Here is a 27,407-nt window from a genome sequence, read left to right as displayed (position 1 = left end):
GCAAATTTTAAGCTCCAGTGTTTTTTAAAGTTAAAATGATGAAATAGCCTGCGTAAAAAATAACATATTAACATGATTATAAATATTTCCCCCAAATCAATAGGCCTATCAGATTAGCCTGATAATAGTCATAACATTCAACATTTATATGCAAATGCTTTCATCAATGGACCCTCAGTATTCGATCATTGACGTTTTCATCCATCATTTTGTATCGCACTTTTAATAGGCCTCTTTTTGCAGTGGTTTAAAGCCTAATGCAGGGATAAATAGGGAACTAAAACCGATTGTAAACTTATTCACCTTGTTAGCACAATTATTATTTTGATAAATTCAGAAATATATTGGTGTTTGATTTGTTGCATATAGGCCTACACCTATGTGGTTTAGTAGCTCGGGGAACTGGGGGCCTATAAGGTTTGCGTGAAGCATACTCGTTTTGGGAATACCTTTGGTTGAAGGTTTTGATGTTTATAGCTCAAATAACTACTGGTCCACTTGATGAACTGCATGCCACAGGCTGAGTGAGGGAACGGGGGTGTAAGCCTAGTGAGGGAACGGGGGTGTAAGCCTAGTGAGGGAACGGGTGTGTAAGCCTAGAGAGGGAACGGGGGTGTAAGCCTAGTGAGGGAACGGGGGTGTAAGCCTAGTGAGGGAACGGGGGTGTAAGCCTAGTGAGGGAACCGGGGGTGTAAGCCTAGTGAGGGAACCGGGGTGTAAGCCTAGTGAGGGAACGGGGGTGTAAAGCCTATCTTGGGAAATTCTACAAGAGTTTATGCAAAGACTGTGTACCTTAGACATTATAAAGATTTAACAGTTTTATTTTTGATCAGTTATTAATTCCTTTATGAATCGTTGTCCTGACAATAAATAACAATAACTTACTTTTGTTAGAGAGGCTCAAACAACCTGCCCTCTTCCTATTAAGATAAAATATTTAACAACAAGAATCTTTTTTATATAATCTTCGGAAATCATGCTCCTTTTTAAGACAAACACACGAGTCTATGGGCTTGATAACGAAATAAATGTATCAAAAATCACATAAAGAAACCAAGACACGACATGTTCACAATGAATTGCAGAATGTCCATCTGGTTCGACATCAAATGGCTCCAATGTAATATGGAGGGAGGCTGTTTTGTAAATCCATCACGAGAATCTTCTATCTTCTTTCGGTTCATGCAACGAAGTTCGTTTTTGTTTTGTCACTGATATCCTCAAAAATGCTGAACTGTCTTAAGAAGAAGGGCTTTCGTACGCGTTGCTTTATAGTGCCGTTAGGTAATTGTTCAAAATTGAGAATATGTCACTTTCCTCTCCATGTCCGAAACGACTCCTCTGTCTTTAGGACGCTGTGATGAGCTGGTCACATGCAGGGGACCGGGGACCGGGGCGGGAACATGCTAGGCCTGGAACCGAGGCTGGTGGCACGGTCTCACGTCTCCACCGGACTGGGTACCATGCTGTTCGGGGTGTCGGGTAAGTGCGATGACAGAGAAGTCACGTCGCTGCCGGAGGAGTTTCCCAATGAACCCGATTCCGAGAAAGACACCTGTAATGTGCAAAGACAGTGATGTCAAAATAAATCTGTCCTGGCTCTGTTTAGGCTACACATTTTGCCACTTCTGACGTTGAAATTTGCCATTTAACGTTATTAATTATACATTTTAAATTGATGACATTAAAGTGAAGAAAAAATAAGAGAATGTTGTCATCTAAATTAATGTGTGTGTGTGTTTACGCGCGTGCGTGCGTTCGTGTGTGTGTGAGAGAGTTTGAATGTGTGTTCGTGCGTAATTACGCGTACCCACATGTGTCTCCTCTCTCTTACCAGTTGTTGAAAGGCCGGCTGGTCCAGATCACTCTGCAGGGCGAACTCGCTGAGGGCCTTCCAGGGAGGCTGGTAGGTCTGCACCTCCACCGAGTTACCCTGCACCGTGTTGTCGTGCCTGATAGGGCTTCTGGCAACCAGAGGCGTACCTGTGAGCCCCTGTAGACTCTGATACGAGATTAGAATAGGAAATCCAAATTAAATCTACACTTTGGTAGAGGAAGAAAAACATCAAATTCCCAGATCAGAATGTCAGGATTTTGTTCTGTAGTCTTTGCTTTCCAATACAGGTCATGCACAATTGAATTCTTGATAAATTATTTATTGGCAGGTTGAATACAGAAAAACAATAATGAAAGAACAGCTAGTGGAAATGACCGGCCTCGGACCAAGGGTTATTCAAGTGTGGCACTGGTCAAATCATTCCAGAGAAACGAATTATTTGCATTTAAGAGGTAACCATTTGGCCACAAGTACTTCTTTGCTGACCAACCTGGACTCAAGGGTAGACGTAACATAGTAAACGAAAATCTTGGATACTTATATTAGTATGATATGCACGTTTGGTATGATATTAATTTGTGGATGTCTATCATCCATTTCGTATAAAATGTTACGAATTACAATTCGTATGATATGTTACTAATTGCAATTCTTATATCTCGGATTTTCGTTTACTATGTTATGTTTAGTCTATGAGACCAGCCTGTGCTGACATACCTCAACTATCGCAAAAATGTAAGGATTCAACGATGAACCAAACATAAAGAAAAAGTAATAGGCTAATAGAAGTATAAAAAAAGGTTTCCGAGATTAACTTACGAAGATGCTTACAGTCTTATCACTGTGTTGCTGCTGCTGAAGTTGCTTCATGAGAATAGATCTCTTTTTGTCTTTGCATCTTTTATTCTGGAACCAAACTCGAATAACCCTTGGGCTGAGGCCGGTCATTTCCACCAGTTGTTCCTTCATTAGCGCATCTGGCCGCGGATTGGCGTTGTAGCAGGTCCGTAACGTGTGGAGCTGCTTCTCGTTCAAAACGGTTCGCACTCGTGTTGTCTTCTCTGACTGCTTGTGGACGTGGTTTCGGTGTGGTGCCCGTACTGTCACCGGCTCTGCTGAAGAGAGGCGGAATTATATTTAATAAAAAAGGAAATTACCTAAAGTTTGAATTATATTGTTATTATTGTTATTGTTAATTATTATTATAGTCTATGCAAATGCATTTTTTTCCTAGAGTATGTTTCTTGCTATATGTTATATAGACCGTTAATTACTCTTATTAATCTAAAATGTATCTTATTCAACTCTTGCCATGCGTTATAATATATATATATATATAGAGAGAGAGTACGTGTGGATGGAGAGATTGTTATCGTAAATATATATATATATTTAACGATAACAGTCTCTCCATTCACACGTACTCCATTTGATCTTGGTATTCCCCCCTAAAAATACATCGCCCATATTGAGCAACAATTATGTCTAGGCCCAATGACAATGTCATTCTAAAAGCATGTAAGCTTTATTGTATTATAGTTCAATAGGCTACAGATTCCCATCCGCCACTATGACACTCCTTGTTTATGTCATGCATTAAGTTTTTGTTAAATTTAAAAGGAATAGTCAATTAACTATTACAACAGCAACTGTGTGTAGACCTACTCGTTCATTTCTATCTACTACAATTATTTAATTTTCACATTAAGAGATTATCTGTAAAATCGTATTTATTGTTACCCAGATGATCCTGATAGGCCTAACGTCAAGGAGTAGGGATTCGCCTAATCTTTGAAGTTATTATAGCCTACTGTATTTGTATTATGGGTCAACACTATTAAATAGTCATGTAAATATCAAATATCAAATATCAAAATCCTTTAAAAAAATCCAACGTCAATTATGTTCAAAATCTATCAATTTTAAAAGCTTGGTATAAAAATGAAATCATATCTCAGTGATTGTCCATGGAAAAGTTTAAAGGTCAGTCTGATATTGGTCGCCTATTTCCTAATATAGCCTAGTTATTGACATTTTAATGACTCAAAGCTTGCATCTGATTTTTTTTCTGGAGTCTACCGATCGGTATGATCATAAAATTAGGCCTATCGATAATTATAGGAAATATATTGAGAACCAATCAGGCTATTATTATGATCATTAATCTAACAATGAATATCATAATTCTGATTAAGATGATTGCCTCCATATTATTATTATTATTGTTGTTGTTGTTGTTGTTCTTCTTCTTCTTCTTATTACAGAAGTCAGTGGTGGTGTTGTTTTGGATGTGCAACTGACCTGCTAAGTGTAGTGATCTGTTGGAGTGGATATGTCCGGGGCTGATTGGGCTTCCGGCAGAGCTCCGCTCCATTAGTAAACTGTGGTCCGCCCGACACAGCAGCTCCTCGTCCCGGAGAGAGAACTCATCCCCCGGCAAGAGCTGCCTGCTACACACGGAACATCTGAAACACTCGATATGGTACACATTGTCCCGGGCTCGCATCACCAAATCACTGCTGCTGAATCCCAGGTTGCATTTTGCACATTTTATTCCAAATAACCTGCAAGGAGTAAATGAAACAAAAAAATGTATTGAATTAAACAACAACTTCTAACAGCCATTTGATTTGTTGTTACTGCAGTTTTTGTTCCAAGTGTTACATTACTAGGTCTACTTCGAACGTCAGAAACAAGGCTAAGATAAATATTACTGTGCATTGTTTAGCCAGGATCAAAGTATAAAAGCTAACTTGAACGAACTATTTTAATTGTAGAAAAGCGATGAACTACAGATACATTTAGCATTGAATTACACAGACTGAGCACACTTTTTTTTATAAACCTTCCAAAACAAGGATATTTGTATTTTTAGGCCTAATAAGCCTCTGTGATTTAGGTACAAGTCTTGCATGTATATGGATATACAATATATTAGTTTGTAGGCTACCTCCTCATTCACACCAACGTTAAAATACGTTCAATCACTAACAAAATATCTCCAAAGAATTTCAATCCCTACCTTACATAATCTCTTTTGCAATAGGTTTTTCCGTCCCGTACGAAGCAAGTGCATGTCTCATCCAGGTACTGGTTGCACTCAGCACACTTCAGGCAGGCTGCATGCCACTCCAGGTCCGGGGAAACTCTCAGAATGTACTGGTCATGTATCTGACTTCCACAGCCTACACACATCGCGAATCCGGACTTCTCTGCAGAGAGCACAGACATTGTAACCATTCTTTCCCATGTACACAGTTAATGACACCTTAAATCACACTTTTTGGCCTGCATGTCACTTCTTCGTCTTAAATGGTCTTATACAGAGCGAAATATTCCCAGTTTCTCACTGTATTACATACCAATGACTAAAACCTGTTCTGAAATTACGCACAATCGTTTTAAAATAAATGTAAAATAAAATTAACTATAAACAAGAAAAAGTCCGCATTATGGATAATAAAACAATACCAATACGAATATATTATATTTGTTTTATGCAAATAAATGTATGAAACACGATGGCATTTGAATGCGATAATAGAATATGTTTTAATTTCAGAGGCTACGATTTGTAGGGTAATCTACAACACTGGGAAAAGCGGATAAAAATACATGCAAAAAATATGGCACTTACTTTTGGAATGATCCCCCATATCACCCAAGAAAGAAGAGTTGAAAATAATATCCACCATACAGGAATGATGACGGGATTGCGATAAGATGCAGAAAAGAAGTAAGAAGGAGAAGAAGAGGAGAAAGGAGGGAGGTGAGAAGCCTGTGCCTGGCTGTCTGATAACTTCAGTTCGGACTGTGGGACGGCCCCGGGAAGAGGCGCTGCAGTGTCCCACACACTCTCTGACGTCACGCGTAAAACTGGACATCCATTCGTCCCACATAACATATTCCCACTGTCATATCAAGTCTCACTAGAGATTTTAAAGAATTAGATAGTTCAAAGTGTTTATTTATTTTGAAACAGTTGGTTATTTGTTGGAATGCAATAGGTAATTCTAAGGTATTTTGGGGTTTGGATATTTGCCTACGTTTATGGTTGATGCATTATTTCCTGACAATTACTGTTAATTATTTTAAATCTGTACACTTTTATTAAGCCTACATTGGAATTGTAATTAGCAGGAGTAAGCAGTAAATTGCATGTTTTTCCTGGGACAGAGGAGAATGCACACAGAAAACCCGTCATGACACCTGATACCATGTGAATCAGTTCATCCATCTACTCGAGAACAACAAGGACACCTACTGGAGAAACATTAGAAGTACAATTTTACTGCTTCATGACGGGACAGGAGAGCAGCGCAGTGAGCCACTCTAGACTGGTACCTGATTTTTAGTTTTAGTAAAATGTATCCACAAAGTCTCTGTAATGTATTTGTTCTATTTCATAAATCAAATTTATACAATGTAGGTAGGTTCCTTTCATTGTCTCGGAATTTTGGAGTATAGGGCTCTCATTATATAATTCCAGATAATTCACAGGTTTATTTATGACCTTTTGGTTGCCATATTTTACATCAGCCTGTATTTTTCCAATTTAATATAAAAGTTTATGTATATGGATGGAATGGAATGCTTACATCATGTATTTTATAGCCTACAGTACATGCATTCTCAAATCCCTGGTCTTTTGCACTTTAAAAGGACCTTTGAATTCATAATGAAATGATTAAATAGGGCTATTCTCTGAGTTCACTGTTTAAAGCGAAAGAGAGATCAGACTACATTGTTCTCGCGAGATACAATAGTGGAGAATTAACTGATGCCTCCCAACTGTCACTTTGTTTAGATCAAGACAAATAGCTAGCAAGATTTTAGCTGATTAGCTAGAAAGCTAGCCAGTTATGTTTACAACAATAAACAGAAGAAGTTTGGGACAATTGGTATGTAAAACTCCAGTGTTGACAAATGCAGCAATTTCTTCTACCGTTTCAGATTGTCACCAACGTCTAGTTGGCTAGTCTGACTGAAGTCTTACTGAGGTCAGTTGAGGACATGGCATGTCGACAACATACTTTCACTCTAATTTGCAACTGCACTGTTAGCTACATACATTGAAACTATTAACTGTTATCGTGTCAGAGTAGAGCATGAAACTAATCCAGATTGTGGGAACATAACTAGCTACAGTACAGTGTGTCACCTGACTCGGGTTAAACTAAACTAGCAAGTGATTTTGTTATCTTGGAGGACAAAACACACAGTTGACCTGACATGGCTATAGCCTTCCTTTTGTTGTTCGACAAAGGTATTTCATATTGCCTTTTTTCCCTGTCGTGCACAGTGTGTTTTATATTGACCATTGTACACACTACTGTTTACACTTAACTTGCTAGAGCCCGCTGCCCTAAGCCCGCTGTCTAGTTTATCATTCAAGACCAAAATAGTAGTTATTGACAATCATCTTCTTTATAAAGCAGTTTCATTATGGAGATTGGTAGTGTTCTTTCCTGCAGCCCTGTCTGGTGCCAAGGTAGGACTGTCACTGCAATGCCCCACAGAGGAGAGCTACCGGTGTGCATGCAACTTTTAAAATTAAACCAGGTTGGTCTCATTGAGATTAAACATCTCTTTTGCAAGAGAGACCAGGCCAGGTTGTGTATCGGAGGATGCATGAAATAAAGAGTTAACCATACCAGCCACAGTAATCATGAAATACCACATTAAAACATAACTTCCATTGATGTATGACTGAACAGCTGTTAGGGCAGGAGCAGCCAATCATCCTCCAGCAGAGCTGGGTGTATGCAGGTTTTTGCTCCAGCCTTCCTGAAACACACCTGATTCTACTCACCAGAATCATGATTAGCCTAGCTGAAATTAGGTGCAACCCTGCAACCCTGCATGTGTGGTATTTCATGATATACAGCTGGCTGGTATGGTTAACTCTTTATTTCATGCATCCTCCGATACACAACCTAACCAAGCCGCACTGCTTCTTAACACAGCGCGCATCCAACCCGGAAGCCAGCCGCACCAATGTGTTGGAGGAAACACCGTACACCGCGCCCGGCCCACCACAGGAGTCGCTGGTGCGCGATGAGACAAGGACATCCCTACCGGCCAAGCCCTCCCTAACGACACTAGGCCAATTGTGCATCGCCCCACAGACATCCCGGTTGCGGCCAGTTACAACAGAGCCTTGGCGCGAACCCAGAGTCTCTGATGGCACAGCTGGCGCTGCAGTATAGCGCCCTTAACCACTGCGCCACCCGGGAGGCCCTGATATTTACTGTTGGAATGATGGAATGGCATGATACTTCCTTTTGGTCTAAATATGTACTTTAACCCTGGTCCTCTTTTCTCCATACAGAGGAATTGACTCCTTTGATTCTTGCTTCCCAGAAACAGTTCAACTTCACACACATCTGTGCAGGAGCTTCAGCTTTTGGGAAGGTGAGTTACTGACTATAACACAACAGTGTTCACATGTCTGCATTTCCCCCATATTATTAATAGCTATATAATGATCAAGTCCTTCCTTATCATGGGAAGTTTATTTTATTATGTATCCAGACATGCATGAAATCTATCATCTTTTATCATCTTTATCATCATTTTTAAACATTATGCTTTAATGCTTCTGAAAGTTTTTTTTCCTTCCAATTTTACCCAGTAAGTGTAGTACTACCCCTCAATTACTACCCCAGTAATCTGTCATTCTGCAATATAACTGTCAACTTGCTGATCTAATGGTATTTCTGTTGAATTAGGATGCATTAAACAATATCTTATGTATTGTAATCCAACTCATATTGACTGAGGCTGGGTTGTCTGGTCTCGATTTCCCTGAGTAGATGAATGTGTTTTAGATGATGCATCCTAATACTGTCTGGTATTTGATTTAATTTATTTTACTAAAAACATCATCAGCAATCATTTGTCAAAGATGACTTTGAATTCCATTGTCCATCCTTGGGCTAAACTTCACACAGTTTTGTATTTGAGTCTCCGTAGCCCAAGCTAGTTTTATCCAACTCACAGAGGGCAGTTTGTATCCGTCCTGTACTATAGCATTTTTGACATCATCTACTTTAAACTGTTTCTGTAGGGACACATTATTTGTAATAGTTTCAATTTGGTCTTTATTGTACCAAACTTTGCCAAGTCCTTAAAATGTTGAGAAACATTCCCATTTTAAAACAATCAACCTCCCCATCACCTCTCTGTGTCCTGAGAGATCCACAGGGTGATATGGTTGAATTAAAGAATATCATCTCAATACCGTATTATGCTCAACAGAATCTCCTTCCCAGAGTGTCAGCCAAGCTGGATGTTGTAACTCTCTCTGACATCACCGAGGTCAAATCTCAAGACCCCTTCGTTAGAACCATTTACGCTGGTGAGATTCCTGTTGCAATATCTTTTATAATTAACAACTATTCCATTGAGGTATAAAGTGACCCCAAATATTTTGTAAGCACACTAATTATGATGCATTACAACATAGTTTCTTATCGCTGCAGGCCTGTTCTTAGCACGACCTATAATGCATAAGTAAACAGCAGAATAAATGATTGGATAGATTTCCGTATTGGTGTAGTGCTCTGCTAATGGGCTGGGGTCAGGGGTTAAATGGAGATGATTGTTCTATATTCATTAGTAAAGTGATGAGGCTATAATAGTTCATGTTGTTGTTGTTTCTGACCTCTTAATGACTACATAGATCCACCCTGGTCATCCCAGCTGTCAGTCTGAAAGCCTAAAAGCCTCCCTGAAGAAGAATAAGCTCAGATCATATTTTGATTGGGCACATTATAATCATAAAATATAGATGGGTCTGATTAAAATTATCCACTTAAACTTTGGCAAGAGCCTGACTCTTCCTGGTTGGAAATTCAGTGGGGGTTTTTAACCATTTTGCTGCTGCATTTTTGCCAGACAAAGGTCTTACACTTGGATGTTTTGGTGTTGTCAGACAGTCCAATTAGTAATACACAATGCATATGCCAGGAACCGCCCTAGCTTCATACAATGCAAGTTCTTACAATGCAAACAATTACAATGCAAGTCTGTTCTTTCATGTTTTTAATTATTACTGTGAACATTTGTCATTGTATTTTATAGAATTGCCTGAATTGCATCGCATGTAAAACCCAAAAGCTTTATTAGATCCCCAAATTTAAAAAACATTTTTCTTATATTGAGGGTTTTTGCTCTGAGAATATATCTTAATTTAACCAAGCAAACACATTGTATGTGGTGTTACTTTACGTGGTGTCTGTACTACAGGTAATGCCCTGGCCACAGTGAAGTGCAATGAGAAAGTCAAGGTGTTCACAGTGAGGGGAACTTCCTTTGAACCTGCTGCTGTGGAGGGAGGCAGTGCTGCTACTGAACAGGGTACAGTACTCTTCCATTACACTGTTGACAGCAGCGCCACTCAGTAACCTTTCTCTGTCTCTCATCATAACAGTAATGTTTTCAATACCTGATTATGGCTCCCGAGCAGCATATTCAGATGCTAGTGTAAAGAATATATTGCACATTTAAATTGGCTGCGTTTTGAGATAGATTTTTTGTTATGTCTGTCTGTTCTGTTGCAGTTGCCTCACCCTCTCCTGCGGGGATGTCAGAATGACTTAAGCAGAGCCTGACCAAGAGCGAATAACCAGAGCTCACTAGTGCCAAAGTGGTAGTGTCCGGAGGTAAGGGCTTAGCTTTACACTGTCTGACTGCTTTAGCCAATGTGTCATTCACATTCCCTGGCCTCTCATTCTGTTAGGTCATTGTGACCAAGCACTTGATTTCTTTGTCCCATTAGGACGAGGGCTGGAGAGCGGTGAGAACTTCAAACTGCTGTACGACCTCGCTGACAAAATGGGTGCTGCAGGTATAAATAACCATGTGTGTGTACATCAGAGAGAAGGAGAGAGAGAATCTTTGAGAGTGAGTGGGTGCATGTGTGTGTACATCAGAGAGAAGGAGAGAGAGAATCTTTGAGAGTGAGTGGGTGCATGTGTGAGGGACAGTGGAAAGAGTGTGAGGTCAGTTGTCTGTGTGTAACTGCGTGGTATGATCATGTGTATTAATCACCTGCTGTATGTTGTGAATGCAGTGGGGGCTTCCAGAGCTGCTGTGGATGCTGGCTACGTCCCCAATGACATGCAGGTCGGCCAGACTGGCAAGATTGTAGCACCTGTAAGTGATACAACACACATCCTTTTATTGTCTCTGTTATTTCACTGTGTCACAGCAGAAACCAACGTACAATATTTCTTAGTGAGCAACCTGACAAGAAAATAATAACATAACTTTAATAAATTGTATATGATTGTTTCAGTTTTTCAGCATCACACTATCATATTAAATGTTCTGTAAAATTATATTTTAATTGAGTTATTTTGGATTACAAATGTAATTATGTTTGGTCTTGTTGAATGACTTTAATTGAACTGTATGTGCACTTTTGCTGACCTTCATTACTCTCCAGTGCATTCGGAAAGTATTCAGATCCCTTAACTTTTTTCACATTTTGTTACATTACAGCCTTATTCTAAAATGGATTAAATTGTTTTTTCCCCTCATCAATCTACACACAATACCCCAAAATGACAAATCAAAACAGGTGTTTAGACATTTTTGCAACTGTATATACACTACCGTTCAAAAGTTTGGGGTCACCTAGAAATATCCATGTTTTTGAAAGAAAATCACTTTTTTTTTGTCCATTAAAATAACATCAAATTTATCAGAAATACAGTGTAGACATTGTTAATTTTGTAAATGACTATTGTAGCTGGAAACAGCAGATTCTTTAATGGAATATCTACATAGGTGTACAGAGGCCCATTGTCAGCAACCATCACTCCAGATAAAATTTAATTTGTCACATGGTTAGCAGATGTTAATGCGAGTGTAGCGAAATGCTTGTGCTTCTAGTTCCGACAATGCAGTAATAACCAACGAGTAATCTAACCTAACAATTTCACAACAACTACCTTATACACACACGTGTAAAGGAATGAAGAATATGTACATAAAGATATATGAATGAGTGATGGTACAGAACGGCATAGGCAAGATGCAGTAGATGGTATCGGGTACAGTATATACATATGACAAGAGTAATGTAGGGTATGTAAACATTATATGAAGTGGCATTGTTTAAAGTGGCTAGTGATACATTTTTCATACATTTTTACATTATTAAAGTGGCTGGAGTTGAGTCAGTATGTTGGCAACAGCCACTCAATGTTAGTGGTGGCTGTTTAACAGTCTGATGGCCTTGAGATAGAAGCTGTTTTTCAGTCTCTCGGTCCCTGCTTTGATACACCTGTACTGACCTCGCCTTCTGGATGACAGCGGGGTGAACAGGCAGTGGCTCGGGTGGTTGTTGTCCTTGATGATCTTTATGGCCTTCCTGTGAAATCGGGCGGTGTAGGTGTCCTGGAGGGCAGGTAGTTTGCCCCCGGTGATGCGTTGTGCAGACCTCACTACCCTCTGGAGAGCCTTACGGTTGTGGGCCGGAGCAGTTGCCGTACCAGGCGGTGATACAGCCCAACAGGATGCTCTCGATTGTGCATCTGTAGAAGTTTGTGAGTGCTTTTGGTGACAAGCCAAATTTCTTCAGCCTCCTGAGGTTGAAGAGGCGCTGCTGCGCCTTCTTCACCACGCTGTCTTGTGTGGGTGGACCAATTCAGTTTGTCCGTGATGTGTACGCCGAGGAACTTAAAACTTACTACCCTCTCCACTACTGTCCCATCGATGTGGATAGGGGGGTGCTCCCTCTGCTGTTTCCTGAAGTCCACGATCATCTCCTTTGTTTTGTTGACGTTGAGTGTGAGGTTATTTTCCTGACACCACATTCCTCCCTGTAGGCTGTCTCATCGTTGTTGATAATCAAGCCTACCACTGTAGTGTCGTCTGCAAACTTGATGCTTGAGTTGGAGGCGTGCATGGCCACGCAGTCGTGGGTGAACAGGGAGTACAGGAGAGGGCTCAGAACGCACTCTTGTGGGGCCCCAGTGTTGAGGATCAGCGGGGTTGAGATGTTGTTACCTACCCTCACCAACTGGGGGCGGCCCATCAGGAAGTCCAGTACTCAGTTGCACAGGGCGGGGTCGAGACCCAGGGTTTCGAGCTTGATGACGAGTTTGGAGGGTACTATGGTGTTAAATGTTGAGCTGTAGTCGATGAACAGCATTCTCACATAGGTATTCCTCTTGTCCAGATGGGTTAGGGCAGTGTGCAGTGTGGTTGCGATTGCGTCGTCTGTGGACCTATTGGGACGGTAAGGAAATTGGAGTGGGTCTAGGGTGTCGGGTAGGGTGGAGGTGATATGGTCCTTGACTAGTCTCTCAAAGCACTTCATGATGACGGAAGTGAGTGCTACGGGGCGGGGCGGTAGTCGTTTAGCTCAGTTACCTTAGCTTTCTTGGGAACAGGAACAATGGTGGCCCTCTTAAAGCATGTGGGAACAGCAGACTGGGATATGGATTGATTGAATATGTCCGTAAACACACCAGCCAGCTGGTCTGCGCATGCTCTGAGGACGCGGCTGGGGATGCCGTCTGGGCCTGCAGCCCTGCGAGGGTTAACATGTTTAAATGTTTTACTCACGTCGGCTGCAGTGAAGGAGAATCCGCAGGTTTTAGTAGTGGGCCATGTCAGTGGCACTGTATTGTCCTCAAAGCGAGCAAAGAAGTTGTTTAGTCCGTCTGGGAGCAAGACATCCTGGTCTGCGACGGGGCTGGTTTTCTTTTTGTAATCCGTGATTGACTGTAGACCCTGCCACATACCTCTTGTGTCTGAGCCATTGAGTTGCGACTCTACTTTGTCTCTATACTGACGCTTAGCTTGTTTGATTGCCTTGCGGAGGGAATAGCTACACTGTTTGTATTCGGTCATGTTTCCGGTCACCTTGCCCTGATTAAAAGCAGTGGTTCGCGCTTATGGCACGTTGTGTTAGCTAATCCAAGTTTATCATTTTAAAAGGCTAATTGATCATTAGAAAACCCTTTTGCAATTATGTTAGCACAGCTGAAAACTGTTGTTCTTATTAAAGAAGCAATAAAACTGGCCTTCTTAAGACTAGTTGAGTATCTGGAGCATCAGCATTTGTGGGTTCGGTTACAGGCTCAAAATGCCCAGAAACAAAGAACTTTCTTCTGAAACTCGCCAGTCTATTCTTGATCTGAGAAATGAAGGCTATTCCATGCGAGAAATTGCCAAGAAACTGAAGATCTGGTACAACGCTGTGTACTACTCCCTTCACAGAACAGCCCAAACTGTCCCTAACCAGAATAGAAAGAGGAGTGGGAGGCCCCGGTGCACAACTGAGCAAGAAAACACGTACATGAGAGTCTCTAGTTTGAGAAACAGACGCCTCACAAGTCATCAACTGGCAGCTTCATTAAATAGTACCCACAAAACACCAGTCTCAACTTCAACAGTGAAGAGGCGACTCCGGGATGCTGGCCTTCTAGGCAGAGTTCCTCTGTCCAGTGTCTGTGTTCTTTTGCCCATCTTAATCTTTTATTTTTATTGGCCAGTCTGATATATGGATTTTTCTTTGCAACTCTGCCTCGAAGGCCAGCATCCCGGAGTCACTTCTTCGCTGTTGACGTTGAGACTGCTGTTTAGTGGGTACTATTTAATGAAGCTGCAATGGCGTGATGGTTGCTGATAATGGGCCTCTGTACGCCTATTCCATTAAAAATCTGCCGTTTCCAGCTACAATAGTAATTTACAACATTAACAATTTCTACACTGTATTTCTGATCAATTGGATGTCATTTTAATGGACAAAAAATTTGCTTTTCTTTCGAAAAACAGAATTTCTAAGTGACCCCAAACTTTTGAATGGTAGTATATAGATCAAACTTTTTTGTTGTTGAAATATCACATTTACTCAGTACTTTGTTGAAATATCACATTTACTCAGTACTTTGTTGAAATATCACATTTACTCAGTACTTTGTTGAAATATCACATTTACTCAGTACTTTGTTGAAATATCACATTTACTCAGTACTTTGTTGAAATATCACATTTACTCAGTACTTTGTTGAAATATCACATTTACTCAGTACTTTGTTGAAATATCACATTTACTCAGTACTTTGTTGAAATATCACATTTACTCAGTACTTTGTTGAAATATCACATTTACTCAGTACTTTGTTGAAATATCACATTTACTCAGTACTTTGTTGAAATATCACATTTACTCAGTACTTTGTTGAAATATCACATTTACTCAGTACTTTGTTGAAGCACCTTTGGCAGCAATTGCAGCGTCAAGTCTTCTCGGGTATGACGCTACAAGCTTGGCACACCTGTATTTGCGGAGTTTCTCCCATTCTTCTCTGGAGCAGGTTTTCATCAAGGATCTCTTTTGTACTTTGCTCTGGTCATGTTTCCCTCGATCCTGACTAGTCTCCCAGTCCCTGCTGCTGAAAAATATCCCCACAGCATGATGCTGCCACCACCATGCTTCACCGTAGGGATGGTCAGCCAGATTTCCTCCAGACGTGACGCTTGGAATTCAGGCCAAATAGTTCAATCTTGGTTTCATCAGATCAGAGAATCTTCTTTTTCATGGTCTTAGAGTCTTTAGGTGTCTTTTGGAAAACTCCAAGCAGGCTGTCATGTGCCTTTTACTAAGGAGTAAAAGTGCTGCAGATATGGTTGTCCTTCTGGAAAGTTCTCCCATCTCCACAGAGCAACTCTGCAGCTCTGTGAGAGTGACCATCAGGTTCTTGTTCACCTCCCTTCACCTCCTCTTCTCTCCCGATTGCTCAGTTTGGCCGAGCGGCCAGTTCTGGGAAGAGTCTTGGTGGTTACAAACTTCTTCAATTTAAGAATGATGGAAGCATTGTGTTCTTGGGGACCTTCAATGCTGCAGAAATGTTTTGGTATCCTTTCCCAGATCTGTGACTTGACACAATCCTGTCTTGGAGCTCTACGGACAATTCCTTAAACCTCATGGCTTGGTTTTTTCTCTGACATGCACTTTCAACTGTGGGACCTTATATAGATAGGTGTGTGCCTTTCCAAACATTGTCCAATCAAATTGAATGTACCACAGGTGGACTCCAATCAAGTTGTAGAAACATCTCACGGATGATCAATGGAAACATGATGCACCTGAGCTCAATTTCGAGTCTCATAGCAAAGCGTCTGAATACTTAAGTAAGATATTTTATTTTTTTGAAATGTGCAAACATTTCTAAAAACCTGTTTTCGCTTTGTCATTATGTGGTTTGGGTGTAGATTGAGGACATTTTATTTATTTATTCCATTTTAGAATAAGTCTAACATAACAAAATGTGGAAAAAGTCAAGGGGTCTGAATACTTTCTGAATGCACTGTATTTTCTCGATCTTGATGTTCCAAAGATGGCCTATCTGTCTCCTACATTCAATTGTGTGTACAGTGTGTTAGTTAGCACGTGTGTGGATTGGGGTGTGTGTGGAAAGGCTGTGTATGTTTTGACAAAGCCAACAAGCCACAAGACAGACCCCTCACAGCAAAGGGAATTAGACTGAGTCGAGTTGCATGTTCCGATTTTCAGGAATACAGCTATTTTCAACCTATCTTCCTTTTCCGCTGAAAACCGAATGTGGGAACTCCGCTCAGGCGCTTCTCTTATGCCTGCTACATCAGGTTAAAGGGAATTAATACAGGCAAGCACACACTTGTTATCCAAAACAATACAAACAAAATCACAATGTGTGACAATACTCTGTATTGTGACATTATTTAATTATTTAAAATTGAATAGGCTTAAAAAGGATAAATGGGTCATTTGGCTCGCGACAGGGATATCCCAGCTGTCATCAGACCCACATTAGGGCTGTCTGAAGTGGTAATGTAATGTAGTTAATGGCTGATTTTTAAGGTCTTAAATGATTTATCAGTCCCATTAGGAAGGAGACTTAAGTGCTGTGAGTCCACCTTGCCCCTCAAAATGGACAACTCTGCCAATATTGTTGTTTCCTGTTTACATTGTGTACAATCACAGAAGGCTATGATACGCAACATCCTAAACCAGTAACCATTCATTGCTTGTGTATTGCAATTAATATTCTAAACAAATAAGGTCACTGGAAATATAATTGATGTAAACAAATGTAATATACTATTTACAGTAATATTATATATACAGTACCAGTCAAAAGTTTGGACTAACCTACTCATTTTCTTTATTTTTGCTATTTTCTACATGGTAGAATAATAGTGAAGACAACAAAACTATGAAATGACACATATGTAATAACCAAAAAAGTGTTAAACCAATCAAAATCTATTTTATATTTGAGATTCTTCAAAGTAGCTGCTCTTTGTCTTGATGGCAGCTTTGCACACTGGCTTTCTCTCAACCAGCTTCATGAGGTAGACACCTGGAATGCATTTCAATTAACAGGTTTGCCTTGTTAAAAGTTAATTTGTGGAATTTCTTTCCTTCTTAATGCATTTGAGCCAATCTGTTGTGACAAGGTAGGGGTGGTATACAGAAGATAGCCCTATTTGGTAAAATACCAAGTCCATATTATGGCAAGAACAGCTCAAATAAGCAAAGAGGAAACCACATTCCATCATTACTTTAAGACATGAAAGTCAGTCAGTGCAGTCACAAAAACCATCAAGTGCTATGATGAAACTGTCTCTCATGAGGACCACCACAGGAAAGGAAGACCCAGAGTTACCTCTGCTGCAGAGTATAAGTTCATTAGAGTTAACTGCACCTCAGATTGCAGCCCAAATAAATACTTCACAGAGTTCAAGTAACAGACACATCTCAACATCAACTGTTCAGAGACTGTGTGAATCAGGTCTTCATGGTCAAATTACTGCAAAGAAACCATTAATAAAGGACACCAATAAGAAGAGACTTGCTTGGGCCAAAATACCCGAGCAATGGACATTAGACCGGTGGAAATCTGTCCTTTGGTCTGATGAGTCCAAATGTAAGATTTTTGGTTCCAACCGCCGTGTCTTTGTGAGACGCAGAATAGATGAACGGATGATCTCTGCATGTGTGGTTCTCACCGTGATGCATGGAGGAGGTGGTGTGGGGGTGCTTTGCTGGTGACACTGTCAGTGATTTTATTTAGAATTCAAGGCACACTTAACCAGCATGGCTACCACAGCATTCTGCAGCGATACGTCATCCCATCTGGTTTGCACTTAGTCCCACTGTCATTTGTTGTTCAACAGGACAATGACCCAACAGGACAATGACCCAATACACCTCCAGGCTGTGTAAGGGACAAGAAGGAGAGTGATGGAGTGCTGCATCAGATTACCTATCCTCCACAATCACCTAACCTTTCAGGCCTTTCTAATCGACCTGGCCGGGGTATCCTGGAAGGATATTGATCTCATCCCGTCAGTAGAGGATGCCTGGATATTTTTTTTAAATGCCTTCCTAACCATCTTAAATAAACATGCCCCATTCAAGAAATTTAGAACCAGGAACAGATATAGCCCTTGGTTCTCCCCAGACCTGACTGCCCTTAACCAACACAAAAACATCCTATGGCGTTCTGCATTAGCATCAAACAGCCCCCGTGATATGCAGCTGTTCAGGGAAGCTAGAAATCATTATACACAGGCAGTTAGAAAAGCCAAGGCTAGCTTTTTCAAGCAGAAATTTGCTTCCTGCAACACTAACTCAAAAAAGTTCTGGGACACTGTAAAGTCCATGGAGAATAAGAACACCTCCTCCCAGCTGCCCACTGCACTGAAGATAGGAAACACTGTCACCACTGATAAATCCACCATAATTGAGAATTTCAATAAGCATTTTTCTACGGCTGGCCATGCTTTCCACCTGGCTACTCCTACCCCGGACAACAGCACTGCACCCCCAACAGCAACTCGCCCAAGCCTTCCCCATTTCTCCTTCTCCCAAATCCATTCAGCTGATGTTCTGAAAGAGCTGCAAAATCTGGACCCCTACAAATCAGCCGGGCTAGACAATCTGGACCCTTTCTTTCTAAAATTATCTGCCGAAATTGTTGCCACCCCTATTACTAGCCTGTTCAACCTCTCTTTCGTGTCGTCTGAGATTCCCAAAGATTGGAAAGCAGCTGCGGTCATCCCCCTCTTCAAAGGGACGTGGACAACTACAAATACTTAGGTGTCTGGTTAGACTGTAAACTCTCCTTCCAGACCCATATCAAACATCTCCAATCCAAAGTTAAATCTAGAATTGGCTTCCTATTTCGCAACAAAGCATCCTTCACTCATGCTGCCAAACATACCCTTGTAAAACTGACCATCCTACCAATCCTCGACTTTGGCGATGTCATTTACAAAATAGCCTCCAATACCCTACTCAACAAATTGGATGCAGTCTATCACAGTGCAATCCGTTTTATCACCAAAGCCCCATATACTACCCACCATTGCGACCTGTACGCTCTCGTTGGCTGGCCCTCGCTTCATACTCGTCGCCAAACCCACTGGCTCCATGTCATCTTGTTCTCAACTTGCCTACCTGGTTAAATAAAGGTAAAATAAAAATAAAATAAAAACCTCAGCCCAACTGAGATGGTTTGGGATGAGTTGGACCGCAGAGTGATGGAAAGGCAGCCAGCAAGTTCTCAGCATTTGTGGGAACTCCTTCAAGACTGTTGGAAAAGCATTCCAGGTGAAGCTGGTCGAGAGAATGGCAAACATGTGCAAAGCTGTCATCAAGGCAAAGGGTGGCAACTTTGAAGAATCTAAAATATATTTTGATGTATTTAAATTTTTTGGGTTACTACATGTGTTATTTCATAGTTTTGATGTCTTCAGTATTATTCTACTATGTAGAAAATAGTAAAAATTAAGCAAAACCCTTAATTAAGTAGGTGTGTCTGCACTTTTGACTGGTACTGTCTATATTTAAAGTTATAGGTAGATTCCCTACACAGTAAGCAGTGGATGGTATGTCTATCTCCATAATTCCATGACAAGCCTTCAGAAACGCTCCGACCCCCCCCCCCCCCCCAAAAGAAATCACATCTTTCCTCATGCCAGTCTGAGAGGGGAACCATGTTGTGGATTTATAATTTATCATTCTTTAGAGGTGATGCAGTATTCACATGATAATTAGGATACATTTTTGATTGCTGCCTGCGGGCATTTCTGCATTGTTGGCTTCAGGAACCTGGGCCATTATGACCTTATTAGTGTAACTGTCAGTGGCCTGTTTTAGTTTACACATGTGTTGTCGTGTATTTTATTATGAACTGCACTCATCAGGATAAAACTTATTAGTGGCTTTTACAAGACGCCGTGTCACTTAAATGAGGAGAGCAACACCTCCGCTTGACTCAATGTACCAGTCAAAACAACGCTGGTAAAATTAATAACGTTTTCAATTATTGTATTCTTGTTAATTACTTACAAAGACTAAGTATTTTACTTGAAATGGGATATGATAACAATTGATTAAAATAATGACATACAATTGTTTCAGGTTTTGTCATAAGGAACAAAGACTGAAAGATTTATAATATAAGGCTATTGTTAAGTGAGAGCACTGTATAGGCATTGGTGGTTTCTGAATGATGCAGGTTGATATAGTCTTTTACTTATGATTTTAGAGGACTAAAGTAATAATTTCAAGTGATGACTTTATAATTTTCTCATCTTTACAAGCTTTGTCACATGTAGGCCAACAGTAGAAATATAACAAAATAAAGACTTCACTTTTACCCTTTTTTCATATGCTTTTCAAGGCATTGAATATCAAATCAAATCCTAGATTATCATAGATTCTTCTGTCAAACCAGTTATAGGACTCAGTCCTGAGATGCCACCAAGCCAGTCTAACAGTATTTAGTATCGTTAGCCAACCTGTTGTCCTTTGCTGTCTGTTTGCACACAGCAGCATCCCATGATCACCTGGTTGATTAATTCCGTTGTGTCACAATCTGGCTGTGTGTACAGGAGCTTGTGTTCTCACACCTGAGGGGAGCTGTGCTGTGTGAACCATTGGGTTTCAGCATCACTTTGGGGGATTTTATTAACAGGCCAGCGAGTGCACCAAGTCCCTGCCCTGCTGCCACGGCTCACAGCAGCTGTGGAGAGACCGAACACCAGACAGGCAAGCAGACAGACAGGCAGAAGAGGAGGGAAAAACTGGCCAAGCTTGGCAAATCGTCTGGCCATTCTCCTCCTCTCCCTACATATACTTTAAAAACATCCAGGGCTAAATGACCCCCCCAAGTCTAGCAGTTTGTAGTGGAAAACTTTCAAAAAGCTGTTTATACCCAGCTGGGGACCTACTTGGAGGCTAACAGGGAGAAGCTTTTCTATTTTTTATTTTCTCTCTCCCAGTCTGGGGGGAAAAAAGGCCTCTGGATTGACAGTGCCTTTCATACTGTATTATCCGGCCTGGCTTTTAACTCCGGGAGAACTGTGTTCACAAATTGATGCTCTGTTCCTCTGGGGCTGCAGCTGAAACATTAAATCCTACTGAAATATTCATATGTGAGTGCATTTAGCTGAAAGCAATTGATGTGCTGCTCCCTGGAGAATGGATGGTAATGTTGCAGCCAGGGGCCCAGGCCCCCACACTCTGGCTGTCAGACACCCTAAAGGACCACACTGGTCAAAACCATTGAGATGTATGTTCAGGAATTGACTGCCTATCGGGTCAGAGTATGGTGGAAAGGGTTCCGGGGGATTGGGGCTCAGTTTGTGGTTCTGGTGTTGGTCACTTATGGTCACAGCAACTTGGTTCACCAGACTACTGGTTAGAAGAGCCTATCTCATAAGGCTGTGGTCATAGGGATTCTCTGATTGCCATGCTGTGTATTTCTGTGTGCAAACACGCATCATCTTCTCATTTTAAGTTGTTGAAAAGTAATGGTTAAATCAATAGTCTTTACATATCATATTGTGTCCAAACCTTTTCATTCATTTGGTTGAGACCGATTTTCTTTTCAGAATATATTTTTTTGTTCTCCCTACAATAAACACTCTGTTGATTAAAACTTGAAAGCTGATTTATTTGATTTATTTATGTATAATGTCTGTGTAGTATTATTGCAAAAATATACATATGAATTACATTTTTGATATTACATTATTATATACTGACTGGCTATTTTATGTTGTGTTGCCCACTGCCATGTAGAGTTCCTGGATATAATATCCAGGAACTCTACATCGCAGTGGGCATCTCTGGAGCTATTCAGCACCTGGCTGGGATGAAGAACAGCAAGGTACACCACATCACACACATCAAACTAAGCAGTCTAAATAAGCTAGTGGTATTATTGTGGTATGGCTGTGTTATTACTTGTGGATAATTCTTCACATTTAAACAAATGTAAAATAGATTTGTTAAAAATGTATTTGAGGATGCAAGATATTCAGAGTTTTTCTAGTGCTCCAAACAAAATACAGGAAGTGTTTTATACAGCAAGATGTTTTTGAAAATGTAACAATGTTTCCCTAAAGAAGTTGTGCTTTTTAAAACATGTTTTTTTGCTGATTCTTGCTGTCGCAAGTCATGCATAAGTACATATAGTTATGGGGCTTGTGCGTCTGATTGCTAAATTAACTGTGGTGTCGATTATTTTATTAAATTCTTCGGAGCTCTTTGTGATGTAGCACCTTGTCACCAGGAGAGTGATAAATACGTCTCACCCTCATGTTTATCACAATTTCATGTAGCTAAGCTTATTCTACCGCCTTTTATGGAATTTGCACAGTGATGGATTAACAAGTAAAGACATACATACAGTAAAACAATGGGGATACTGATTAAATGTCATATTGATTTAAAATAAATTGTATTAATGTAAAAACATAAATTAATTAATAAAAAACATTTACAACTCTTTGAAACTGAACTCATTTTAAAGATAAAAAAACAATAATTTGATATCTTCAAGTTATCTGAAAGTATAAAGATCACCCATTCCAATAATCAGTCCAGTTAACACTGTTACTGTATAGGCTGATTTGAAAAAGCCAAAATGGGTGTCATACAACTGCACCAATTTACCTCATTAATAGTATTATAGCAATTCACTCTTTCAGAATGTCTATATATGAGGAGGATTTGAATGAACTTGGTCAGAGTACTTTCTCTTATTTGTATTCCTCTTTTTTCACTGTAGTTGACCCACTTTTACAACAAGTGGAGGGCAGAATACATCTGTCCCTGGAAGAGAACTGTTTTATGTAAATGTAAAATGGAGAAAGTCTTTCGTAGCCATGACAACAGTCTCCTGAGTGGATTTCTTCCACCAAGGCGAGCTATCTGCTCCGGGATCCCGTGCACTTAAGAAGTATGTTTTAAAAGGGAACCTGAAGAAGCTTTTTAAAGAATGATGTATAATTTATTTGTATTTTCTCTCTCTTGCTTCAGAGCTTCTTAAGAGGAGAGTGTCTTGTGTGGGATGTGTTCTGAATGTGTCAGACCACAGTATTATGTACTATTATGCAGCCATAGTCCCATATCTATTTGTTTTGTATGAGATGTACTCTGCTTCTACGTATATCCAGCCGCTTGATGTCACGGAGCTGTTTTCAAAATCACTTTCATCCACTTAAAAAAAGAAACATTCATAAGTGACATCACTTAAGTGCAGCTAATTTGGGTTTGTATGTTTGCTGCTTTAACAAGCTATGCAATATGTCATGAAAGCATAGTGTGTGTATAACACGTGAGGGAGTAGTAAGGGATGGTAATACAACTTTATTTTTTAAATAATACAACTTTATTTTTAATACAACTTTGTTTTTAAAATTTTGACTTAATTTGGATTCTTATCATAGTGACTGATATTGTCCTAATGCCGGATGCTGACTCACTGCTTTAGGACGTGGATCATCAGTTTACATAGCAATGTATATTTGTAATTTATGATTTAATTGTTTGGTTTAGCCTCCATTAAAATTCTGAGGCAATCCATGTATAGTATGCATACCGCTTTGCATTTTCATTCAGAGGACAGGTTAGTACACGTACTGAGACGAACTGTGACACGTGTTTTTGTGTTTCATTTCTAGATAATCGTTGCCGTCCACAAAGATCCAGAGGCACCTATTTTCCAGGTAGCTGACTACGGTTTGGTGGAGGATCTCTTCAAGGTAAGACTGTCAATGATGACACGATTAGATATTGTGATACTAAAGATGTGAAATGAATCCCTATATGGAGGTAGTTCATCTTAAGGAGGTGGACCTAGATCTTCAGCATTGGCTAAATGAAGTATTGTACACCACACCCTGTAAAGGTTTAGTGAAGTGCTATGAGTGTTATCCAAGGCAACACTGATACACTGGATTTAACCTGTATGGTGCCCAGTATTTCTAATTCATGACAGCATTTAAAGTGTCAGTGTTCATGTACTTGAGATCTGGTTAGTCCTGATGGGTAAATTGTGGTGAGGAGTCTTGAGGGAAATATCCATCACACCCTCATGCCATCGTTACAGATCCCTGTCACACCCTGTCCATCTCTCCTTTAAGAGTCATTCTTCTAGTACCCTCAGGAGGATTTAAAATAGGTTTATTAATACGATGTGTATTTGTTATATTAATAATATGGACCTTATTCTACCAAAAGTGGTTTCCTGATAAAAGCAAACATAAAATTGGTTTTGGTTAAATTAGGTCCTTAATTAGCTATAAATTATTATAAACTGGGTGGTTCAAGCCCTGAATGCTGATTAGCTGACAGCCATGGTATATCAGACAGTATACCACGGGTATGAAAAAAACAACATGTATTTTTAGTACTCTAATTACGTTGGTAACCCGTTTTATAATAGCAATAAGGCACCTCAGGGTTTTGTTGTATATTGCCAATATACCACCGCTAAGGGCTATATCCAGGCACTCCGCATTGCGTCGTGCATAAGAACATCTCTTAGCCATGGTATATTGGCCATATACCACACCCCCCCGTGGCTTGTTGCTTAAGTATACCATAGCAAAACATATTTTTAAAAACGCAAGAAAGAGGTGATTTCTCAGATATCCTCCTCAGTTAATGACGCTGTAATAAGACACATCAATGACTGATTGACTAATGTTAATGCATTTAAACTGACTCCCTCTGAGCCTTTATTCAAACATTTCAATTATTAAGGGAAATGTCTAATGGTCACTGTTAATTCACTCTTCTTCTTCTCTGATTGTGACATTGAGGCACTTCCTGGTTCACTAGAGACCTCCCGCAAGCCGTTTCCTGTCTGATCAGAGGCCCAGGCTGTCAGTTAGTTGCTCATTAAAAGTATTCCTGTGTAATAATGTCATTGTAAAAGCATTTTGTGACAACTGCTTAGGTACAAGGGGCTCTATAAATGAGTTTGATTGATAAAATTAATTGAATAGTTTGGTTTATCATTATAAATCATTAAAAGACACCTTCCATTTGCCGTTCAGTCTTAAATAATGGGGATTCATTAGCTTGGTGGTGCAGCCATCTATTTGACCTGTTTTAAAGGCAATGTTAATGTCTGGTTTTCCCTCTCATACATTTGCATATTATTCAGTTGTTTAATCTCAGAAAGCAAAACTTCTAGAGACCTTGTGGCTTACTGAGTTGTGCCTTATTCAGTTACAATCCATTAACTAGGTTTCTGGGATTAGCCTAAAATAACATTGAGTGAACTCATGTTTAAATGAATATGCAGTTGAGTTCTTACTCTCTCCGAGTGTAAACATTTCTCTGTTGAATGCCTGAATCAGTTATTGTGATTGATAGAATAGGAACCATTTGGAACTGTATATTACTCCACCTAATGAAAAAACAGATGTACTGAAATATCGAACTTGTGAATGTATCAGTGGATAGTTCATGAGAGGACCTCCTGCTCAGAGAGTAACTTCCACTCCTCAACCTTAATAGGAACTAATACCACCTGATAGTTAAACTAAGGGGACTGCCTGGTGTTGGCATTCATATTGATTCTGTGTTTCTCTTCACCTATTCACTCCTAATTGACATGTTCAGGTAACTTTGGCAGGGCTCAACGCCACAGGGTTCCAGGCAGCATTTCTACCCTCTAGTTTAGGCATAAATACATAGGTGGCAGATCCAGATCCAGTGCCCAAGCTTTGCCAGACTCTTCAAGAGGGACCCTTTGTGAGAAGTGAAAGCCTAGTGGCTTTTTCCATTTGTTTGGCTCATCATTTATTAACCAGTGTCGTTGCGTGTGATCGGCCGGTGTTGGTGACTTGGTGTTTAAGTTAGTAATATTCTGCTGAAGTGATGGGTAAGTAGAGATAATAATAACAGGCAGGTCCAGAACTGTGACAATAGTTCTCATCTTACCTGTGTTTACGTACACTCTGATTTCAGATAACAGTCAAAGACAATGGATGTGTCTTTTGTTGTTGTTGCCAATGAAACTGTCAGGGGTATGAGAACTGTTTGTACTTGTAGGCTGTTCCTGAGATGACTGCAGCATTGAAGAAGTGATCGCCATCATGATCCAACCAAGATCCTATAATCTGAAGATGAAACATTAACCAATTATAAGCTTCCAGTTTGAACTACCCAAAAGAAAATCCTGCCTTAAACTGCATTTCATGCTTCTGAAATAGGTGCTTAAAATGTCTAGATCTAATACATATTTTATTGTGATATATTTTTCATGAATAATAAAGCTAGTAGATATGCTACACTGTCTCACCTTTCAATTTGATTTTGTTGAGGATTTGAAATCTGATCAAGTGGATGTTTGGGCTTTCCTTTGTGGAAAGCTACGGTATCAGAATAATACACTGTTATATCACAGTGGATAATGGAAAGCTACAGTATCAGGATAATAGTGTTATATATCACGGTAGATAATAGTGTTATATATCACAGTGGATAATGGAAAGCTACAGTATCAGGATAATAGTGTTATATATCACAGTGGATAATGGAAAGCTACAGTATCAGGATAATAGTGTTATATATCACGGTGGATAATAGTGTTATATATCACGGTGGATAATGGAAAGCTACAGTATCCAGATAATAGTGTTATATATCACGGTGGATAATAGTGTTATATATCACGGTGGATAATAGTGTTATATATCACGGTGGATAATAGTGTTATATATCACGGTGGATAATAGTGTTATATATCACGGTGGATAATAGTGTTATATATCACGGTGGATAATAGTGTTATATATCGCGGTGGATAATAGTGTTATATATCGTGGTGGATAATAGTGTTATATATCACGGTGGATAATAGTGTTATATATCACGGTGGATAATAGTGTTATATATCACGGTAGATAATAGTGTTATATATCACGGTGGATAATAGTGTTATATATCACGGTAGATAATAGTGTTATATATCACGGTGGATAATGGAAAGCTACAGTATCAGGATAATAGTGTTATATATCACGGTGGATAATGGAAAGCTACAGTATCAGGAAAATAGTGTTATATATCACGGTGGATAATGGTGTTATATATCACGGTGGATAATAGTGTTATATATCACGGTGGATAATGGAAAGCTACAGTATCAGGATAATAGTGTTATATATCACGGTGGATAATAGTGTTATATATCACGGTAGATAATAGTGTTATATATCACGGTGGATAATAGTGTTATATATCACGGTAGAT

At 39.8% G+C, this 27,407-nt stretch overlaps 1 protein-coding gene and 1 pseudogene across 4 annotated transcripts; one reads left to right on the top strand and one right to left on the bottom strand.

The window, feature by feature from the left end:
* On the bottom strand, positions 1-5,644 carry LOC109883499 (insulin gene enhancer protein ISL-3). Of its 4 annotated transcripts, none has more exons than XM_031816039.1 (6): positions 5,475-5,634; positions 4,860-5,049; positions 4,139-4,401; positions 2,669-2,952; positions 1,835-2,002; positions 1-1,555 (listed from the first exon to the last, which is right to left on the bottom strand). In XM_031816039.1, exons 1-6 carry the CDS (start codon positions 5,530-5,532, stop codon positions 1,439-1,441), a joined length of 1,080 nt encoding a protein of 359 aa, XP_031671899.1. In that variant the 5' UTR covers positions 5,533-5,634; the 3' UTR covers positions 1-1,438. The 4 variants fall into 4 exon arrangements, with proteins under 4 accessions (XP_031671899.1, XP_031671897.1, XP_031671905.1 ...); XM_031816037.1 differs by having other exon boundaries at positions 2,657-2,949; XM_031816045.1 differs by having other exon boundaries at positions 2,669-2,949.
* LOC109883501 (electron transfer flavoprotein subunit alpha, mitochondrial-like) lies at positions 5,561-26,375 on the top strand (annotated as a pseudogene).
* Positions 26,376-27,407: the final 1,032 nt, after the last annotated feature.

This window comes from Oncorhynchus kisutch, linkage group LG3 (genome assembly GCF_002021735.2).
Source record: "Oncorhynchus kisutch isolate 150728-3 linkage group LG3, Okis_V2, whole genome shotgun sequence".
Taxonomy (NCBI): Eukaryota; Metazoa; Chordata; class Actinopteri; order Salmoniformes; family Salmonidae; genus Oncorhynchus; species Oncorhynchus kisutch.
The sequence above is the reverse complement of the archived record's forward strand: the minus strand, read 5'-3'. Positions and strand labels throughout refer to the sequence as shown.

What these genes read in the sequence shown, in the direction of transcription:
- LOC109883499 (XM_020475540.2), bottom strand. Translation starts at nt 5,532, where the DNA reads ATGGTGGATATTATTTTCAACTCTTCTTTCTTGGGTGATATGGGGGAT. An exon ending in TGCAAAAGAGATTATGTAAG is followed by an intron (nt 4,402 to 4,859) that starts GTAGGGATTGAA and finishes TACTCCTTGCAG; the next exon opens with GTTATTTGGAATAAAATGTG. An exon ending in CAGATCACTACACTTAGCAG is followed by an intron (nt 2,953 to 4,138) that starts GTCAGTTGCACA and finishes GCCTCTCTTCAG; the next exon opens with CAGAGCCGGTGACAGTACGG.